The sequence below is a fragment of the Sorex araneus genome, chromosome 4 (assembly GCF_027595985.1).
Source record: "Sorex araneus isolate mSorAra2 chromosome 4, mSorAra2.pri, whole genome shotgun sequence".
In the NCBI taxonomy this organism is placed as follows: domain Eukaryota; kingdom Metazoa; phylum Chordata; class Mammalia; order Eulipotyphla; family Soricidae; genus Sorex; species Sorex araneus.
The window spans coordinates 58,268,240-58,285,570 of NC_073305.1; the positions used below are offsets into that span (position 1 = coordinate 58,268,240).

General features: G+C 40.7%; 1 protein-coding gene across 3 annotated transcripts in view; it reads left to right on the forward strand.

Annotated features, from left to right (window-relative positions):
• PTPRG (protein tyrosine phosphatase receptor type G) overlaps positions 1–17,331 on the forward strand; it is a 798,688-nt gene that overhangs the window by 449,497 nt on the left and 331,860 nt on the right. For all 3 annotated transcript variants that reach the window (XM_004616469.2, XM_055134736.1, XM_055134735.1), the window contains exon 4: positions 11,933–12,081. In XM_004616469.2, the coding sequence (XP_004616526.1) occupies positions 11,933–12,081 (149 nt within the window). The remainder of the gene's footprint in view (positions 1–11,932; positions 12,082–17,331) is intronic.

Here is a 17,331-nt window from a genome sequence, read left to right on the forward strand (position 1 = left end):
TATTTTGAGGGACCACAGCAGTGCTCAGATGTTGCTTTTAGTTCAGTGATTGGATTTTGTCCTCGGCAGAGCCCAGGGGACTGACCATGGGTGCCAGAGGTGCTGTGCATGTGCTCTAGCCTCTTGAGCTGTATCCAAACCCTTTTTTTCCTTTAAGCTCATAAAAGAGTATTTCTAGTGGTTTAGAACATTTCAATGTAGGGCCAGGAAAATAACTGAAAGGTGGGTCTGGCGTGAGAGTTGAGTGGGTAGGGCATTTGCCTTGCACACAGCTAGCCAGGTTTGCTCTCTGACATCACATATGATGTTCCCAGAGTACTGCCGGGAATAATTCCTGAGTGCAAAACCAAGAGTACCCTCTGAGTATTGCCAGGTGGGTCCAACAACACCACCACCAACAAAAGATAGCCGAAGGCTAGATGCCATGCTTTGCGTGTGGGAGGACTGGAGTCTCTCCAATCAAGTCGTTCACCAGCAACACCAGGACTCACCCAGGGGAATATGAAAGCTATGGTCCCTGAGTACCAGGCACGGCCCTATCCTTCTCTCAGAAATGCACAAACCATTGCAGAAATAAACCTGGTTTGTGATTATTGGTTTTGATAAGTACAAACCCAGAGATATCTTGCATTCTGTAGTTAATTTTATTATTATTATTGTGGTGGCCACAACTGGCAGTGCTGGGAATGAAATGTGTGAGTCTGAAGACCAGGACCAAAACTGAGGCCACAGATTTGTAAAGCGTGTACTGCCCACCTGAGTCGCATGCCTGTGCCTATCCTCTCTTTCACAATTCTTGGGATTTTCCTAAAATGCAAAATGAGTTCATAAGTTTTCTATTCCTTTTTACACTGAAGACTCAGTTATTTTATTTTCTTTAGATCATAAGAGAACCTGTTGAGTACTTGTTCACATATAATCCAGGATGCTTCGTGTTTAAATTAAAAGGGTAGGGTGGGAATATCCTTCAGGATTAGTATTGATCACCCACTTGGATAATATCAGCTTCAAAAAATGCTAGATCTGAGGAGACTGAGAGTGTGTGTGCATCCAGCCAGGTTCAGTGCTCAACACTATATGGCCTCCCCAGAGGACTCCCAAACTCTGCCATAGGTAGCACCGGGATCCTTAAATCAAGGACTGCGCAGTGTAAGGCCTCTGCTGGATTTCATCCATGAGCCCTAACAATGAACCATTTGGTCCAGTTTGGCAAGACTTGTTGAGAGTCCCCGGGCCCTATGCACTACCTGGGAGCCCTCTAGTCCATCCTTAATTTTATTTTATTTATAGATTTTTTTTTTCCTCTTTGGATTTTTTGAGAGGGTGTGTGTGTTGGGGGGGTGTATCAGGTTCTTACACATCCTCCGCCTGTCCTTTGCTGCTGAGTCCCAACCCCCTCGACATTGTATTTTTGCAAGATACTGCCATTTGGGAAAATCAGACTGAGGGAACTTAGAACCCTTGTATCATTTCTTCTAATTCCAAGTTAATGTTAATCTATAATTATCAGAGGAAAATATAAAAACCTGTGTATTATCAGCCATGTAGTATATCCTTGTTGTGTTAATTTTATATCTAACTTCATGCCTTGATGAATAAAAAGTGTTCTATTAATTATTAATGTTTAGATAACATAATGTTCTTCTTTAAAAGTAATTTCCTGAACCTCATAGTTCTCAAAAATACATTCATGAAGAAGTATTTATCTTTTTTCTCATAATTTACAGGTTACTTATCTGTAGCATAGACTGTCTTTTTGGATATTAAAATATGAATATAGGAAGTTAATATTTAAAGTAACCTATTACATACAGACAGTAACTTTCCCTAAAATAGTATGAATGTTCATATCTGTCTTGAACTCCTGTGAGTGCTGTATATTCAACCCAGCAAAATCAATAGACAACTGGTTGCACCTAACCCAGTTCTCCAGAGTTGTCTGAAATATCTTTACAAGACAGATAGCATCCCTGTATTTCTTCCTGAGGAGCCATAACTGTCTATTGTGGTGCCATTTCTCACTGAATTTCATCTAAAGTTATTTCCCTTTCTTTCATTTTTGTAGAATGAAAAGGTAATGCATTCATCAAGAACATTTCAAGATAATCTTGCTGCTCATAGCATTAGTATTTAGCTAAATGATCAGAATTTAAGGCCTAGATAGTACATCTGATATATTTTAATATGCCATGGTTTCTTATGAATTCTAAGTATTGAGAGGATATTTTTTAAAAATCACTTTGTCTTTCATCTGACACTAGTTACAAAAAAATGAATGTTTGCCTTTGCTTTTTTATGAATAGAAATTTTATTACCATTGAGGTAGCACTGTTTACAGTTGTCTTATTGTTTGTATATTTGGTATACAAAGTTATGCACCTTTATCTCTACCTCCACTAAGAACAGTTACTGTATTTTTGCCTTGCTGCAGTCTTCTCTGTTTTCCCACTTTATTGGTTTGCCCTGTGTGTGTGTGTGTTGTGGGGTAGATGGTCTCCTTACAGTCCTTTCTGTTGGACTTAATATACTAGCATCGATTAGTTCAAGAATTAGTGGTTACGTTAATAAAAGTAGATCTGTGGCATATTTAGATATACTTCTTTGATTAGTTCAAAAATTAGTGGTTATGTTAATAAAAGTAGATCTGTGGGTATATTTAGATGTACTTAAGTAGCTTCATTTCTATAATACTTCATTTTGGTACCTACAAAATTTTTTCCTGCAGACTGCAGAAATGGTGCTGGGGTAAGGTACTTACCTTGCACATCGCTGATGCTGATTCTTATCTCTAGCACCACATAAAATTTCCTGAGTTTCACCAGGAGTAAGCTCTGAGCACCTCTAAGTGTAGTCCAAACCTCTAGCCCCCTCAAATTTTATATTTGTATTGAAGAACGTTACATTTATTTTATGTGACTCTTGAACTGTTATAGTGGTGCCATCATAAGCATCTATAGTCTTACACTCAGAAGAGAACAACCTTGTTTGCACTGATAGAAGGAAAACTAAATATACATAGTCTGAGTCATTTCCCTAAGGTACATGGGCCGAGGATTTTGCCCAGCTGCTCTGCTCCTACCCAAGCTATGATTGCTGTGTCCAGCTCATATACAGATATGAGCTTTGAAGGACATTCTGTGTTCTGTGGCCACTATAACTCACTGCTTAAGCTTCAGGCTGCCTCTGACCTTTAGAGAGTTAATGATTTATTTCAAAGATGGAGAACGAACTGATAGCACCTTATTCAGGGTGTGCACCCACTAATGCTCTGGGTGCCCCTTCAGATTTTCAGTGATGATCATTATGAGAGATGATTTAATCTCAAGTTTATGTACGTAAATGCTCAACTCACACTGCAGCTTTGTTTCTTAGTACAAACAAGTATCAAAGTACTGTGTAATAAATGGTCTCTTAACTCTGTAGACATTGGACAGGAAACTTCTAGTAAATGTGCGTCTGTCTTTTTATCTTTCTTTTCAGGTTTCTCCTCTTGGCATTTAGAGGATTTTTATGGTGGAGGCTATATACATGTAGAGGTTTTCGGGGGTTGCTTTCCACTCCTTGCTCTGCATGACCCTCCCTAATGGTGCTTAGGGACCACGGGTTTTAGGAATTGAACCTGGGTCTCCTTATTCCCTGAAAATCACCTACTATCTTGAAGCTACCTCCCAAACACTCTTTATATTCTGATTCCATTCTATCAGTGGCTTAGCTGTGTCTTTCTGCATTTTCAGGATCTCTTAGGCCTCCTACCATTTCCCTACCCAGTGGCAGGTTTCATCTTTTACCTCTTCAAAGTCCCTGCTTCTCATTTTCACCCCTTTCTCTTCCTCATTCCTGTTTTCCTCCCTCTTACCCCGCAATGAGAAGAACCAAGGTTTTACAGTATTTAAAAGATTTAAGTATTTTGCTTATTGGATTTTGGGAATAGAGGTTTTCTTGCTAAAGGAGGTAATCTCAGTAGCTCTTTATTTCAGTGAGTCCTTATTCCCTAGTTTACTTTTGGGGAGGGCAGGTCCATGAAAATATTCCAGTCAAATATATTCTTCATTACCCAAGTTTATTGGGTATATACATACCAAGTATATTGGGCTGGAGCAATAGCACAGTGGTTGCACGCGGCTGACCAGGTTAGATTCCTCCGCCCCTCTCGGAGAGCCCGGCAAGCTATGAGAGTATCCTGCCCACATGGCAGAGCCTGGCAAGCTACTCGTGGCATATTGGATATGCCAAAAAACAGTAACAAGTCTCACTATGGAGACGTTACTGATGCCCACTCGAGCAAATCGATGAGCAACGGGATGACAGTGACCCAAGTATATGTTCTTAGAGTTTCTAAAGTTTCTTGCTAGTAAACATCAAAAATAATTTTAATTAATGTTTCATGATTTACAATGATATTAATACTAGTATCTGTCATATGCCAGTTTCTCTCCACCATTGACCCTAGGTCCCTTATGATCTGCCTCTCACTTCAGGCCTCTTAGCTGTCTCGAATCCATAGGCAGAATCTCAGAGTTTCTTTTCACTGGCCTCTGTCTGTTCTTTATGTCCCATATATGAGGGTCATATTCTTGTATTTCTCTTTTCCCCAATTTGCTTTGCTTAGCATACATTATATCCTCTTGTTTCATCCAGATTGTATCAAACTGCAAGGGTCCATCTTTTCTTCTGAGTAGTATTCCTTTGTGTGTATGTACCGCATTTTCTTCTCTTCCGTTCGAGGCACTTGGGTTGCTTCCAAACCATAACTATTGTAAATAACTCTGCAATAAGCAAGGGTGTGGAAATATCTTTTCAGGTTAATGTTTTTGTGTTCTTGGGATAGAAGCCAAGGAATGGAATTTTTAATAATTTTTATTCTTCCATCCGTGCTCTCAACTGACTTTATAATGACCCTTGATGTTTATAAATGTGGGCATGAAGGTAAACTCATGTGGAGTCTTCATTCCTGGATGATGACTTCTTTTTAACACTGAGTTTTGTTTGTGTCAATAATAAATGGGTCATTTTGCTCAGAGAGAGACTGCCAAGCTTTCTAATTAAAAGCATACTATCAGCCAAGTAGACAGATGTTTGGAAACATCTGGGTGTTCAGCCCCATTTACACTGGGCATGCCCAACCTGACTTTGTAATACCCTGGAGCATCTTTAGTTAGCTCAAGGTTGCCCAGAAAAGAAATTTTAAGTTTAATTAAAAAAACAAAAGATTCATTCTTTTGTGGTGTATTAAATGTACTTTGACTTTTCATTTTTTTTAATATTCTATTTCAGAGGACCAGATGTTAGGATTTTTTTTTTTGGTCCGATTAATAATACTTGTATTCTAATTCCACTCAGAACTATTTCACTGGCTCTCTCACTGACTAGACTTCTCATCAGTTTGTTTGCTTTGATCTGTTTTTTTTTGTTTTTGTTTTAAATTTTAAATTTTATTTTATTGAATCACCATGTGGAAAATTACAATGCTTTCAGGCTTAAGTTTTAGTCATACAATGCTGAAACAACCATCCCTTCACCAGTGCCCATATCCCACCACCGAAGACAAAAAAAAAACAAACACAGTACACCTCCCATCCCGCACCCCCCTGCCTTGTAACTGATAAATTTCACTTTACTTTCTATTTACTTTGGTTACATTCAATATTTCAACACAAACCTCACCATTATTATTAGGAGCACCCCATTAGAGTCAGACCTGTTGTGATGAGAAATGAGGTCGCGCGGCCGCTACTGTATTTTTTGTATTTCTGTACTTTAACAACTAAGTCCAGGGAGATTTCTTCCGGATATTCGATCATTGCAAGCTTGTAAACCCCATCTGTGGTCGTCATAATATGGCGGTCCCCACGCCCTTCATCCCGGGGAAGGAATAGGCGAGAGAGAGAGAGAGAGAAATACCTTTCCCCTCCCGGGCGGGCATGGAGTCGCGGCTTAGTTCTCTGGCTGGAGACAATTTGCAAGGAGCAGTCCATGTTGAAGTTGGTTCAGCTGGGTCTGGATTCACGCTCGTGCAGCTGTGGAGGAGCCACACACGTGTGCGGCCCCCGGGGTCACATCTCGGCAGCGGTGGGAGGGGCTGGTGCCTCCCACCTTCCCAAGAGCACCCTCGTGCCCTTTTGCTGCAGTTTTTGTCGTAAAATCCCATCTGTGGTCGTCATAATATGGTGGTCCCCATGCCCTTCATCCCTGGGAAGGGACAGGCAAGAGAGAGAAATACCTTTCCCTTCCTGGGCGGGCATGGGGTCGCGGCTTAGTTCTCTGGCTGGAGGCAATCTGCAAGGAGCAGTCCACGTTGAAGTTGGTTCAGCTGGGTCTGAATTCACGCTCGTGCAGCTGTGGAGGAGCTGCACACGCGTGCGGCCCCCCGGGGTCACATCTTGGCAGCAGTGGGAGCTGCTTTGATCTGTTTTAAGATCTTATCTGGTAGATTTGTCGGGGCTGCTGCTGGGACATGACTTGAGAGTCACTTCCAGCAGTGCTTGGGGGTACAGATGGTATGAGATATGAAACTGCCCCTCGTCCTGGGCGAAGCATGCATGGCAGCCTTTTGAGGTAGCTCTCAGACTCCTCTAGCTCAGTTTCATGTCTGCTAAAATTTATTATTTCGTTGTTGTTTGTTTTCTTGTTATTTGGACAGTACCCCAGAGCTTACCTCTACCTCTGTGCTCAGGGATCGTTCCTGGCATTTTCATAATTACTAAAAATTCCTCAATATAGGGAACCATATTAGGTGCCAGGGATCAAACCCAGGGTGGCCTTGTGCAAGAGAAGTGCTCTGCCTATTGTTCTCTCTCTCTCTCTCTCTCTCTCTCTCTCTCTCTCTCTCTCTCTCTCTCTCTCTCTCTCTCTCTCTCTCTCTCTCTCCTCCCTCCCTCCCTCCCTCCGTCCTCCCCATACCAATGGTTTGTGTCTTCTTCCATCACTCTGATAATGCTTTGCAGTAAGGTGTTTTGCGGACTCATTTCTAGCTAGACAGAGTGTCCTTTTCTAGTGGAGATGCAGTGCTTATTTATAAGTTGAGTTGTGTATCTAATTTTGATTTGAGGATTTGATACTCGCTTGTTTTTTAGGCCTCAGATCTTGTACATTCTCATCTTCAGTATATTATATGGTTGAAGGATCAACTTGTCCACATTGTTCATCTTGCTCAATTTAGTACTTACAACCCCATGCCTGTTTAATATCGAATAACTAAGCTGGTTCCCATCCCAGTTGTGGTGATCCTGTCAATATTTTTTACATATTTTTTTTTGCTTTCTTACCAGGCCTTCCCCACTAATTAGCCAATGATTGATCTTTCTTAGGCTTATTCCGTGCGAAATTTCCCACTTTCTTTCTCATTCCATCATGTGGGTATAGGAATAACCTAGGCCTAAGACTTTGCATTTCTTTTTTCTTTTTTCTTTTTTTTTTCTTTTTGGGTCACACCCAGCAGTGCACAGGGGTTACTCCTGGCTCATGAACTCAGGAATTACTCCTGGCAGTGCTCAGGGGATTATGTGGGATGCTGGGAATCGAACCCGGATCAACCACGTGCAAGGCAAATGCCCTGCCCATTGTGCCATCACCCCAGCACCAAGACTTTGCATTTGTTTTTGAGTTAAATATTTCCTCCTGCCCCGTTACTTTCTCTGTCCTCCAGCATGCTGCTTGCTTTTGGCACCAGTGACCCTGGCCTTCTAGTTAACTTCATGTTCCCAGAACCTTCTCCTGACCTTCTTTCCCCTCGTCAGTACTTTTCCAAGAGGAAGCCTTTACCGCTGAGTTGGAGCAGTTCCCGTCGGTCCCTGCACCAAGTCTTCACTGGAGTAGAATGTACACCTGTCGCAGCCTTTCCCATCTACAGGGCTGCTTCTGTTGTTGATTTGACTGCTGATTTATTTACCTTTTTCCCTTGTAAATTTCTTGATGAAGAATTTTTAAAAGAAATGTGAGGACCAACAGGAAAGTTAGTAGAAGGCTAGAATCAGAGGTCATATTTCTTGATGGTTGGCCAGCGAGTTTGCCTTTTGAGGTGGTGGTGCTGCTCCTTACTCCTGACTCTGAGCTGCTCCCTGAAATGCATTGGGAACAGTCTGATGCTGGGGACTGACCCTAGCCTCTGGAAGGGAAACCAGAGTATGCTCTATAGACATGAATATGGGGGTGGTATGAGGGGCATACATGGATAAACTTCAGTATATATGTGCGATAGCACAGCGGGTAGGGCATTTGCCTTGCACGCAGCCGACCCAGGTTTGATTCCTTCGTCCCTCTCTGAGAGCCCAGCAAGCTACCGAGAGTATTCTGCCTGCATGGCAGAGCCTGGCAAGCTACCCATGGTGTATTCAATATGCCAAAAACAGTAACAACAAGTCTCACAATGGAGATGTTACTGGTGCCTGCTCGAGCAAATCTATGTCTATAATTTTAAAATTTACCAACAGTACCACAGTAATTGAATTCTCTTTCCAAAGTACGTACTTTTGAGTCAAAGTGGAAAATGAGTATCAAAGCCATATGTACGGCATATTCGCATCAAATTTAGGTATTCTTTTCTGGATACAATCCAAGGAATAGAAGTCATTAATAATATGATTAATCAGTACTAATAATCAAGAAATAATCTTTTCCATTCTTTTCGATGAATTCAAAACATTTACATAAGTCATTAGACTTCCTAGCAAGTGTTTGAGTTATACCAACCCTACCTAATGACCTTTTTCCTTGCTGGGAAAACATTTTTGCTATAAAATTGACCACGAGAGCTGGAGAGATATTTGAAAAGACTGGAGCTCATGCATGGCATGCAAGAGGCCCAGGTTTGATCTCTAGCACCACATGGTACCTTGAGCACCATTCGAAGCAGCTCCCCAGTATTGACCTGGGCATAGGTAATGAGCACTGTTTTTGAGCACATTTGGGCATGCCCATACATATGGCAGCAAATAATGATCAAATGAAACTCTGTCAGAAAACTCAGGGTGAGATTAGACCTATGTGGTTGCAGTTTATGCTATGACCATTAACTGCATCCATCTTTATCCTCATGAGATGAACGGCAACTGCCGGTAGGCTTTCCCTCCTGAGCTGTTTGCTGCTCTGTGCTTTCAGTGCTTTTTCTGTATGAGTTCAGGCATCTTTCAGCCTTGCCGTGTAGGTTGTGGAGACTGAATGGTGGTGGACACTGGAGGCATAGTCAAGTCTAAATGCCCCCGTTAAATGGTACAATGGTCTTCTCACCCCAGGTTTGTTGTCTGTGCATTAAGCTCTTCATATTCTTGTGTTCTGCAGTAACAACCTTTGTCTCAAAACACAGCTACATATGCAGTACTCATCAGGACAGTGTTCCATGGTAGCTAGAAAGTTCTGCCTACTTTTATATGTATATTGAACTTTTAAGCCATCTTCAGATGGGGAAGGCCTGTGCATATAGCATGCTGTGTGTTCTACGGGGAAAAGCTATAAAATGAAATACAAGATTAATGGTTGATATTGTACAGTACCCAAATAATGGTTTTTATTATTTATATAAAACAAGTAAAATGACCCCTGACAGCGACATTAATGATTCAGGTAAAATCAAATATTTATAAGACGCTACTCAATCCCTGAGTGTATTCAAACAGATGCAGTCAGAATGCTTTGCCTTCATCCTTTTGATGCAAAATGTTATCTATAGAATTTATAACAGATTGAGTGTAATTAACTGTATTGAAGACATCACTTATCTGATGCATAAATATTTTGAATTCAGGAGCTAATCTATTTTAGGGATCCCAAATGATCACCCTCTGGCCCTTTTCCATTTTTTAATAGTTGAAAACAGTTAAAGAATCATATTCTGTGACATTTGGAAACTATATCCAAATTCTTAGTTATATTAGAATGCGGCCAGCCCCATTCACTGATGTGTTGTTTGTTTGGCTGCGTGTGTGCCACAAGGAGCAGGCTTAGTTGGCAATAGATCCAGTGGCCCAAAGAGCCTTAAATGGCCGTTTAGAGAAAAAGTTTGCTGATCCCTAGCATACAGTAAAAGGGGAATCAGTGCTTGTGCATGTTTAATTGGTATAAGAAACACTTGCATTCACCTTTTATAATTCTCTAATTTGCTATCCCATTCATCGAAGATTCACTGTCCGTTTTTCAGAAGTTGAAGAAAAACTGCCTTTTCAATGCCATAAAATGGAATTTATATGAGTAGGATTCCTTTACTTGCTTTTAATGCTTCCTTTATCTAGAAAAGTGCTGAAACTAATTGCAGTGTTTTAGAAATGGTTCATTAGTGTAGCCCCTATGTTTTATAGAGATCTAATTTTCATGCAGGATTTCCTCTGAAACCCTTAACTAGGATCTTGTTAGGAAGCGGAAACAAGGAGAATACAAGCACTTCCTCCAGATGAAAACAAGCTTGGTTTTTGATCACAACTACTCTGTATACTGATTGGCATCTTCACAGTTTACACTGACTTTAGCAGAGCAGTTTTTTTGTTGCACAAATGATTATTTTAGAAAATGAAACTGTGGGGCCGGAGCGATAGCACAGCAGGTAGGGCGTTTGCCTTGCACGCGGCTGACCTGGGTTCCATCCCCGGCATCCCAAATGGTCCCCCAAGCACTGCCAGGAGCAATTCCTGAGTGCAAAGCCAGGAGTAACCCCTGAGCATCGCTGGGTGTGACCCAAAAAGAAAAAAAAAGAAAAGAAAAGAAAACTGAAACGAGGAGCTGCATAATTCATATGATCTGTTTTTAATGCATTTGGATATTAATTTTTTTGAAAAAAAAGTCTGCCAGTGAAAGTCTTAGTTCTAATATTTCTCTTTCCCAGGGTTCAATGAAGTAGAAGACATTTTTTTAAATTTGGGGTTTGAATTGATCGCTTCCTAAGTTTGTTTTTTTTTTTGCTTTTTGCTTTTTGGGTCACACCCAGCGATGCACAGGGGTTACTCCTGGCTCTGCACTCAGTAATTACTCCTGGCGGTGCTCAGGGGACCATATGGGATGCTGGGATTTGAACCCGGGTTGGCCGTGTGCAAGGCAAACGCCCTACCCGCTGTGCTGTCACTCCAGCCCCGCTTCCTAAGTTTTATGCCTTGTTTCCTCCCCCTCCCAGCCTCCTTCCCACACCATTCTTCCCCCTCATGCCCTGTGGTGCTTTGGAGTTGTTCCTGCCATGATGAAGACCATGCAGGACCAGGATTTGAAACCTGGTACTTCCACTTTCAAAGCATGTGCTCCAGCCTTTGAAACATCTCTTGACCAACTGTGGGCATTGCTGTTTTCTTTGAGGTGGACCAAAGGAAATTTAATTATGATGGGAGCCAAAGAAGCAGAAAAGTAAATCTCATTATCTAAAATTATTTAAGTACCTTGAATAGAATCTTTACAGTGTTTTCCTGAGCATTATAGTCAGATACAATTAATATTCTTCCCAACCCAAACTACCTTCCTGCCATTATTGCTTTCATATTGAAAGAAACTGCAAATTTCATTTCCAGACTATTATTTTCTAATCATAGAATCTCCTCTCATATCTAGCTTTGCATGAATATTTCCTACTTCATTGTCGACCTTGAATTTGGGGGTAGCCCCAGGAATCTCTGTTTAAAAAAATGAAATATCTTAGTGCAGATAATTTTAAACATCAAGCAGATTTGGGAAACCCTGACTGAGAATGACTCTCTGTCATTCTCTCCTTTTCTTTTTCTTCATCCCTGAAAAATGTAAGAGGTTCTGAGAACCATTTTGTGGGAATGTTCATGATTTATAGTCAATTGATAACTTGAGAGCATCCGCAGCTCAAATGTGCTAAATTATTCACACTGGTGTTTCTGACTTATATTTTTAACAGGTAAGTGAGGGCAAAATTCACATTATTTGATCATAGACTTTATTAGAAGTCAAGTTTGGTTTTAAAACTCACTTTTTTCCCTTTTTCCATTTAATGCAGTTGCCATCCTTCTGAAAGATGACTATTTTGTCAGTGGTGCTGGCCTGCCTGGTAGATTCAAAGCCGAGAAGGTGGAATTTCACTGGGGCTATAGCAATGGCTCTGTGGGATCTGAACACAGCATCAACGGCCGGCGGTTTCCTGTGGAGGTGAGAGAAACTGGAGATGTCCAAGTGCAATGTGTTTTGAGTCTTGAATGAGATGCTTTGTCTCCATCCCCAGTCATTTTGCAAATCACACTTGGACCTTTGTCTCTGGAAATGTTTCCTAGGCAGAATGCTGGGTAGCTGTTCATTCTTGAATTGCCCATCTTTATTTAAGCAAGGAAGTATATAGAAGTCATGGCTATCAACACCGTTTTACTAGAACCTGCCCCAGCTAATGATTTTCAGAGTTTGCCAACTTCTTTCCACTGCTCATTCTGAAATCTTGCTTTCTACAGGTGAAATTTGAGATGAAACTCACAGATTTGACTTCCACCTTGTAGAAAGGAGAAAAAGTTAGCTGACAGATGAAAAAGGAGTCCCAGAATGGGCTCTTAGTAAGAAAGCAGTACTAAAGTTTGTTTGGCCCTGGAAATTTTTGAGAAAGAGATTTGAAACTGTTGTAGATGACTTGCTATGCATTTAGCTGTTATGGAAGGTGCCATTTTGCCTTCCCTTATCAGTTTTTGTAAAGATCCATAATGCTGGGCAGGAAAAAAGGTGAGAATAATAGGTCACCTTTATCTGGTGAGGGCAGGATGAAAAGCCTACTCTATTAATGTTGAGAGGGGCTAACACATTCTTTTTACTGCTAACCCTATTATCTCCATTAAATCAGGATGCATTCATACCTCATGGTGGTATAAAAAGGTTTCTTGGTTGGTTGGTCATGATGTGATTAACCTTTTTACTGTGTAGAAGAACTAAATGGGTTGTCATTCAAACCTATGACAAGGGGCCGTAGCGATAGTACAGCGGGTAGGGCATTTGTCTTGCATGCAGCAGACCCGAGTTCGATTCCTGGCATCCCATATGGTCCCGCAACTCAGGAATAATTCCTGAGTGCAGAGCCAGGAGTAACCCCTGGGCATCTCTGGGTGTGACCCCACCAAAAAAAGAAAAGCAAAAACAAAAACAAAAAAATATGACTAGGCTGAAACATGCTGTGGTTTTAGACCATGCCTATTGTTTGGTTGTGATCCCAGACGCAAACGTGTGAGCTATGCACTTGTATCCCAACCCTCTGGTAACCAAGTGGCCAAGACACATTACAGATCTTGATTTTTTTACAACTTAAGTCATGGTATGTTTTGAGAATCTGATGAGTATGTGTTATCCCCTTTTAATAGATGTATGTGTTTCTACACACAGATTTACATATAATTTATAAGATTTCATGGTTTACCTTAATTCTTGCAGCCCATTCATGTACCTTCTAGCATCCTTGAAACATAGATTAAAGAATGAGGATATAGATGTCTTTCTTTCCTTTTAGGTGTTTATATTCACTTATGGATTTGTTTCTTATCTGTGATAGCTGGAAACACCAGCAATAACCACTCTGAGAATACGCTTCATACCAGTTTTATTTTTTCCTAGTTTATCTGTTAAATTCTCAGTATCAATTCTGCCTCCTCTCAGTGGAACGTACTGCCCTGATGATTCTCATTATGTCTTACAAGTGTGATTTTACTTAATGGACTCTCTTTTCTTACTGAATGGATCATTTCTTAGAAGTCAGTGTTCTTTTTTTTTCTTTTTCTGGAAAACTTGATTCCTAGAAGCAAAATTAAATTTTTATGATTTTGGTTTGGAGGTGCTCAGGGCTTACCTCTGGTTCACTTCTCAAGGATCACTCAGAGATCATTCCTGGTGGTATTCAGGGATCATATGCCGTGGCAAAGGATAATATCAAGATTGTCTGTGTGCAAGACAACTGCTATTAAGCCCTGTACTATTGTTCTGTAATATCCTCAAGTTTCTTTTCTTTTTTAGTTTGGGATTTCTTTTCTGTTCTTTTGATTGTTCCTATTGGGAGTTGAGAGTTTGTCCTTTACTCTCAAATCTCTATATTGTCTTAAATATTTTCCTGGACAAAAAGACCTGTGCTTGGAAGTTTAGAGATTTCATCTGGAAATTTCTTTGATTTTGTTTTTTGTTTTCTTTGTGTTTTGGGCCATACCCAGTGGTCCTCAGGGCATACTCCTGTCTCTGTACTCAGGGACCACTTCTGGCGGGACATGCAGGACCACATAGGATGCCAGGGATCAAAGCAGTGTCTGTCCCGTGCAGAGCAAAGGTGCTACCTGCTGTACTGTTGCTCCAGCCCCTACTATTTGAAAAAGAAGACCTCCAGTGCTAGGAAGTGGGATTCCTTTTTCTCTTTTATACTTTTATACAGAAGCAGACAGCTCTGCTTCTCCCATTATGTGGCTCTGGGAAAGTGCAGGGACTCTATGAATGTAACTTTGGAAACTTAGTCATTTAAATGAATATTTAAGGGTGTCTTGTTGTTGTTGTTACCCAGAGAATGCCATTAAATTAGAATCTAATTAGAAATGGCACCTATCATGCCCAGACTTACTGTTTGACCAGTTTGTTTGAATTTCTTTTAAGTAATATCAGATGGTATGGTAGTTAATATTAATTGGATTTCTCATCGAAGCCCATCTGGCTTATAGCTTTTTTTTAAATGTGATAAACATGTTAAAATTACTTAGTAGATATATTAGGAAGGACTGAAATTTCAGAGATCAAAGGTAATAGAACTGAATTTCACTTTCAGATGTTCACAGAAAAGTTGTTCACTTATACCCATAACGTGTCTGCAGTATTTTTGTTAAATTAGTTTAGTTGAGCTTTTGTATTAGTAGAAGTTCTAGAAATTTTCATTCTGTTTGAGCTCCTCAGATTTGTTTATTTTTTTCCACATCACAAAACTTTTTTCCAGAGACATTGAAATGAAAATAGTAAAATATAATTTATCAAAACTAGGGACATTGCCTTTGATGCAGTAAGTGTGAGTCAGAGAAGTGTACTGAGGAAAACTCTTCTGGAATTGGTGTAGATAGTTTTGGTTCTCAACTCTAGACAGTGTTTTCTCTGGGAACATTTGGCATTGTCTGGGGACACTTTTGTTTGTTACCGTTGTGGGCAATGGTGTCCATCTAGAATCTAGAAGTGATGGAGCGCAAGGATGCTGCTCAACATACCTTAACTCGGGGCTGGAGTGATAGCACAGCGGGTAGGGCATTTGCCTTGCAATGCGGCAGACCCGGGTTCGATTCCCAGCATCCCATATGGTCCCCTGAGCACCGCCAGGAGTGATTCCTGAGTGCAGAGCCAGGAGTAACCCCTGTGCATCGCCGGGTGTGACCAAAAAAAAAAAAAAAAACAAAACATACCTTAACTCATGTAACAGTTCTCATATGAGGCCATTATCCAACACCAGCTAACACTGCTGTGTGGCTAGAGTAGAGGAAGTGATATCTATAGTTGTGTGACATCTTTTATAATACATAAATACATATAATACATAAATTTTAAATAACCAGTGCCTGAGAAATTTCATTTTTTTCCAGGGGGGTGGGGATTGGACACACACAACTGTGTCAGGGCTTACTACTAGCTTTTGAGCTTAGGAGCTCATATGTGATGTCAGAAATAAAATTCAGGGCTGCTGCCTGCAAGGCATTCTCTTGCATTCTATACTGGCTGGTCTTCTCTGATGATTTTTCATGAGGAAATGTACCTCACCATACAGGTAAGTGCAAAGTTGGTTCTGGTTCCTTAGATCCCACTTGAAAGAATCACCACCCTGTTTTTTGTTTGCTTGTTTGTTTTCAGCAGCTGCCTTGTTCTGCTGCTGCAGGATGGGTGTTAAGCATCTGTCCCACGAGAATCTAGATATGCTCCCCAGGGGATCATTGACAACAAAGTTGACTGTGTGGGTTTTGCCACTTTCTGGGAATCCTTTGAGGTCATTGAAAACAACTTTGTTATAGATGTTAGAAGTTCAGGAAATAGACTTCTCCTCATTGTCCTGGATGAAATCCTGAACGTAAAAAAGTTATTCAGTCTAATAGAAAAGGAAAGCTCTTTGAACAACAAAACACGTTCTTCAGTGGCCAACACTCATTGTAGTTCAGGCACATTTAGAAAAGAAAATCAGAGTGAGATTACAGTGCCATGTGTGGCACATGAGACCCAAAGGAGATCCCTGCTGCCCTCACCTTCTCTTACTCAGCTCTACTCCTTCCTCAGGGCACATTTTTCTTGAATGCCTCCTGGTATGAATGCACTGGGTTGTAATGGTGAACAAAGACGACTTCATTCTTACCCTAATGGTATTTATACTGTAGTGGTGACAGACATTGAAGAAAGTCATACAAATAGCCGTATGACTTCTGTTGTAATTCAGTCTCTTTAAGGGAGGAACATATTAGATGAACAGAGGGCCTCTTTAGAGATTGTTATTAAGATTTATTAAGATAGAATAGGTGAGGGGCCAAAGAGATAGTACAATTGGTGTAGGGTGTTTGCCTTGCAAGTAGCTGATCCGGGTTCAATCACTGACAACGTATGTGGTGCCCTGAACATTACCAGGAGTGATCTCTTTGAGCAAAGCTAGGAGTAAGCCTTGAGCACTGCTGTGAGTGGCCCCAAACAAACAAAACAAAGATAGAAAAGGTAATTTGCAAAGTGCAGGTGGGATTAAAAGGTGCAGGTGGGCTTAAAAAGGTCCTTGCCAGTATTAATGGAGTTATTTGAGGAATAGAGATGCCGAGCAGCTTTGGTTGAAATGATAATAACTTGACCTTCCCCCAAGCCCAAATCACTAAAAGTCCCTGAATCTTAGGAGCAGATTGCTTCCTGTGGTAAAAGGAACTATGCAGGTGAAATTAAGTATCTTTGAAATCAAAGGGCTTAGAATAGTCAGTGATTGAAACCATCATGGTAATGTCCTCTTCCAACTCTTCCTGACTTCTGAAATTTGGGTTATCTGACCAACTGTCAATGTATCTGAGAGTGCTTCTGTGCCTTCTGACATACGCTCTTTCTCCCACCTTCCTTCTGTGTTCGTGATTGGAAACTTAAGTAAAAGTTCATGTCATGTTAATAGGAATCACATTCAGCTACCAAACACTTAAGTTGGAGTTAATGCCAAGAGGAATATTCATATAAAAGTCTCTGAGAGTGCCATTGAAGTGAATGTTCATTGTATGATTGTTTCAATAGCAATTAAAGTCTTGTTTATTACAATACAAGAGTGCGGGAGTTGTTGATTCCGACTTATTGGAGCTTTATGAGTTGAAGTCTTCAATAAGCTTAAGTGATCCAAATTGATTGTGTATGCCCTTTCTAGTGAAACTCGCAGCTGGTTCATTTAAGCTCTATTTAGAGCATCTTAGCTAG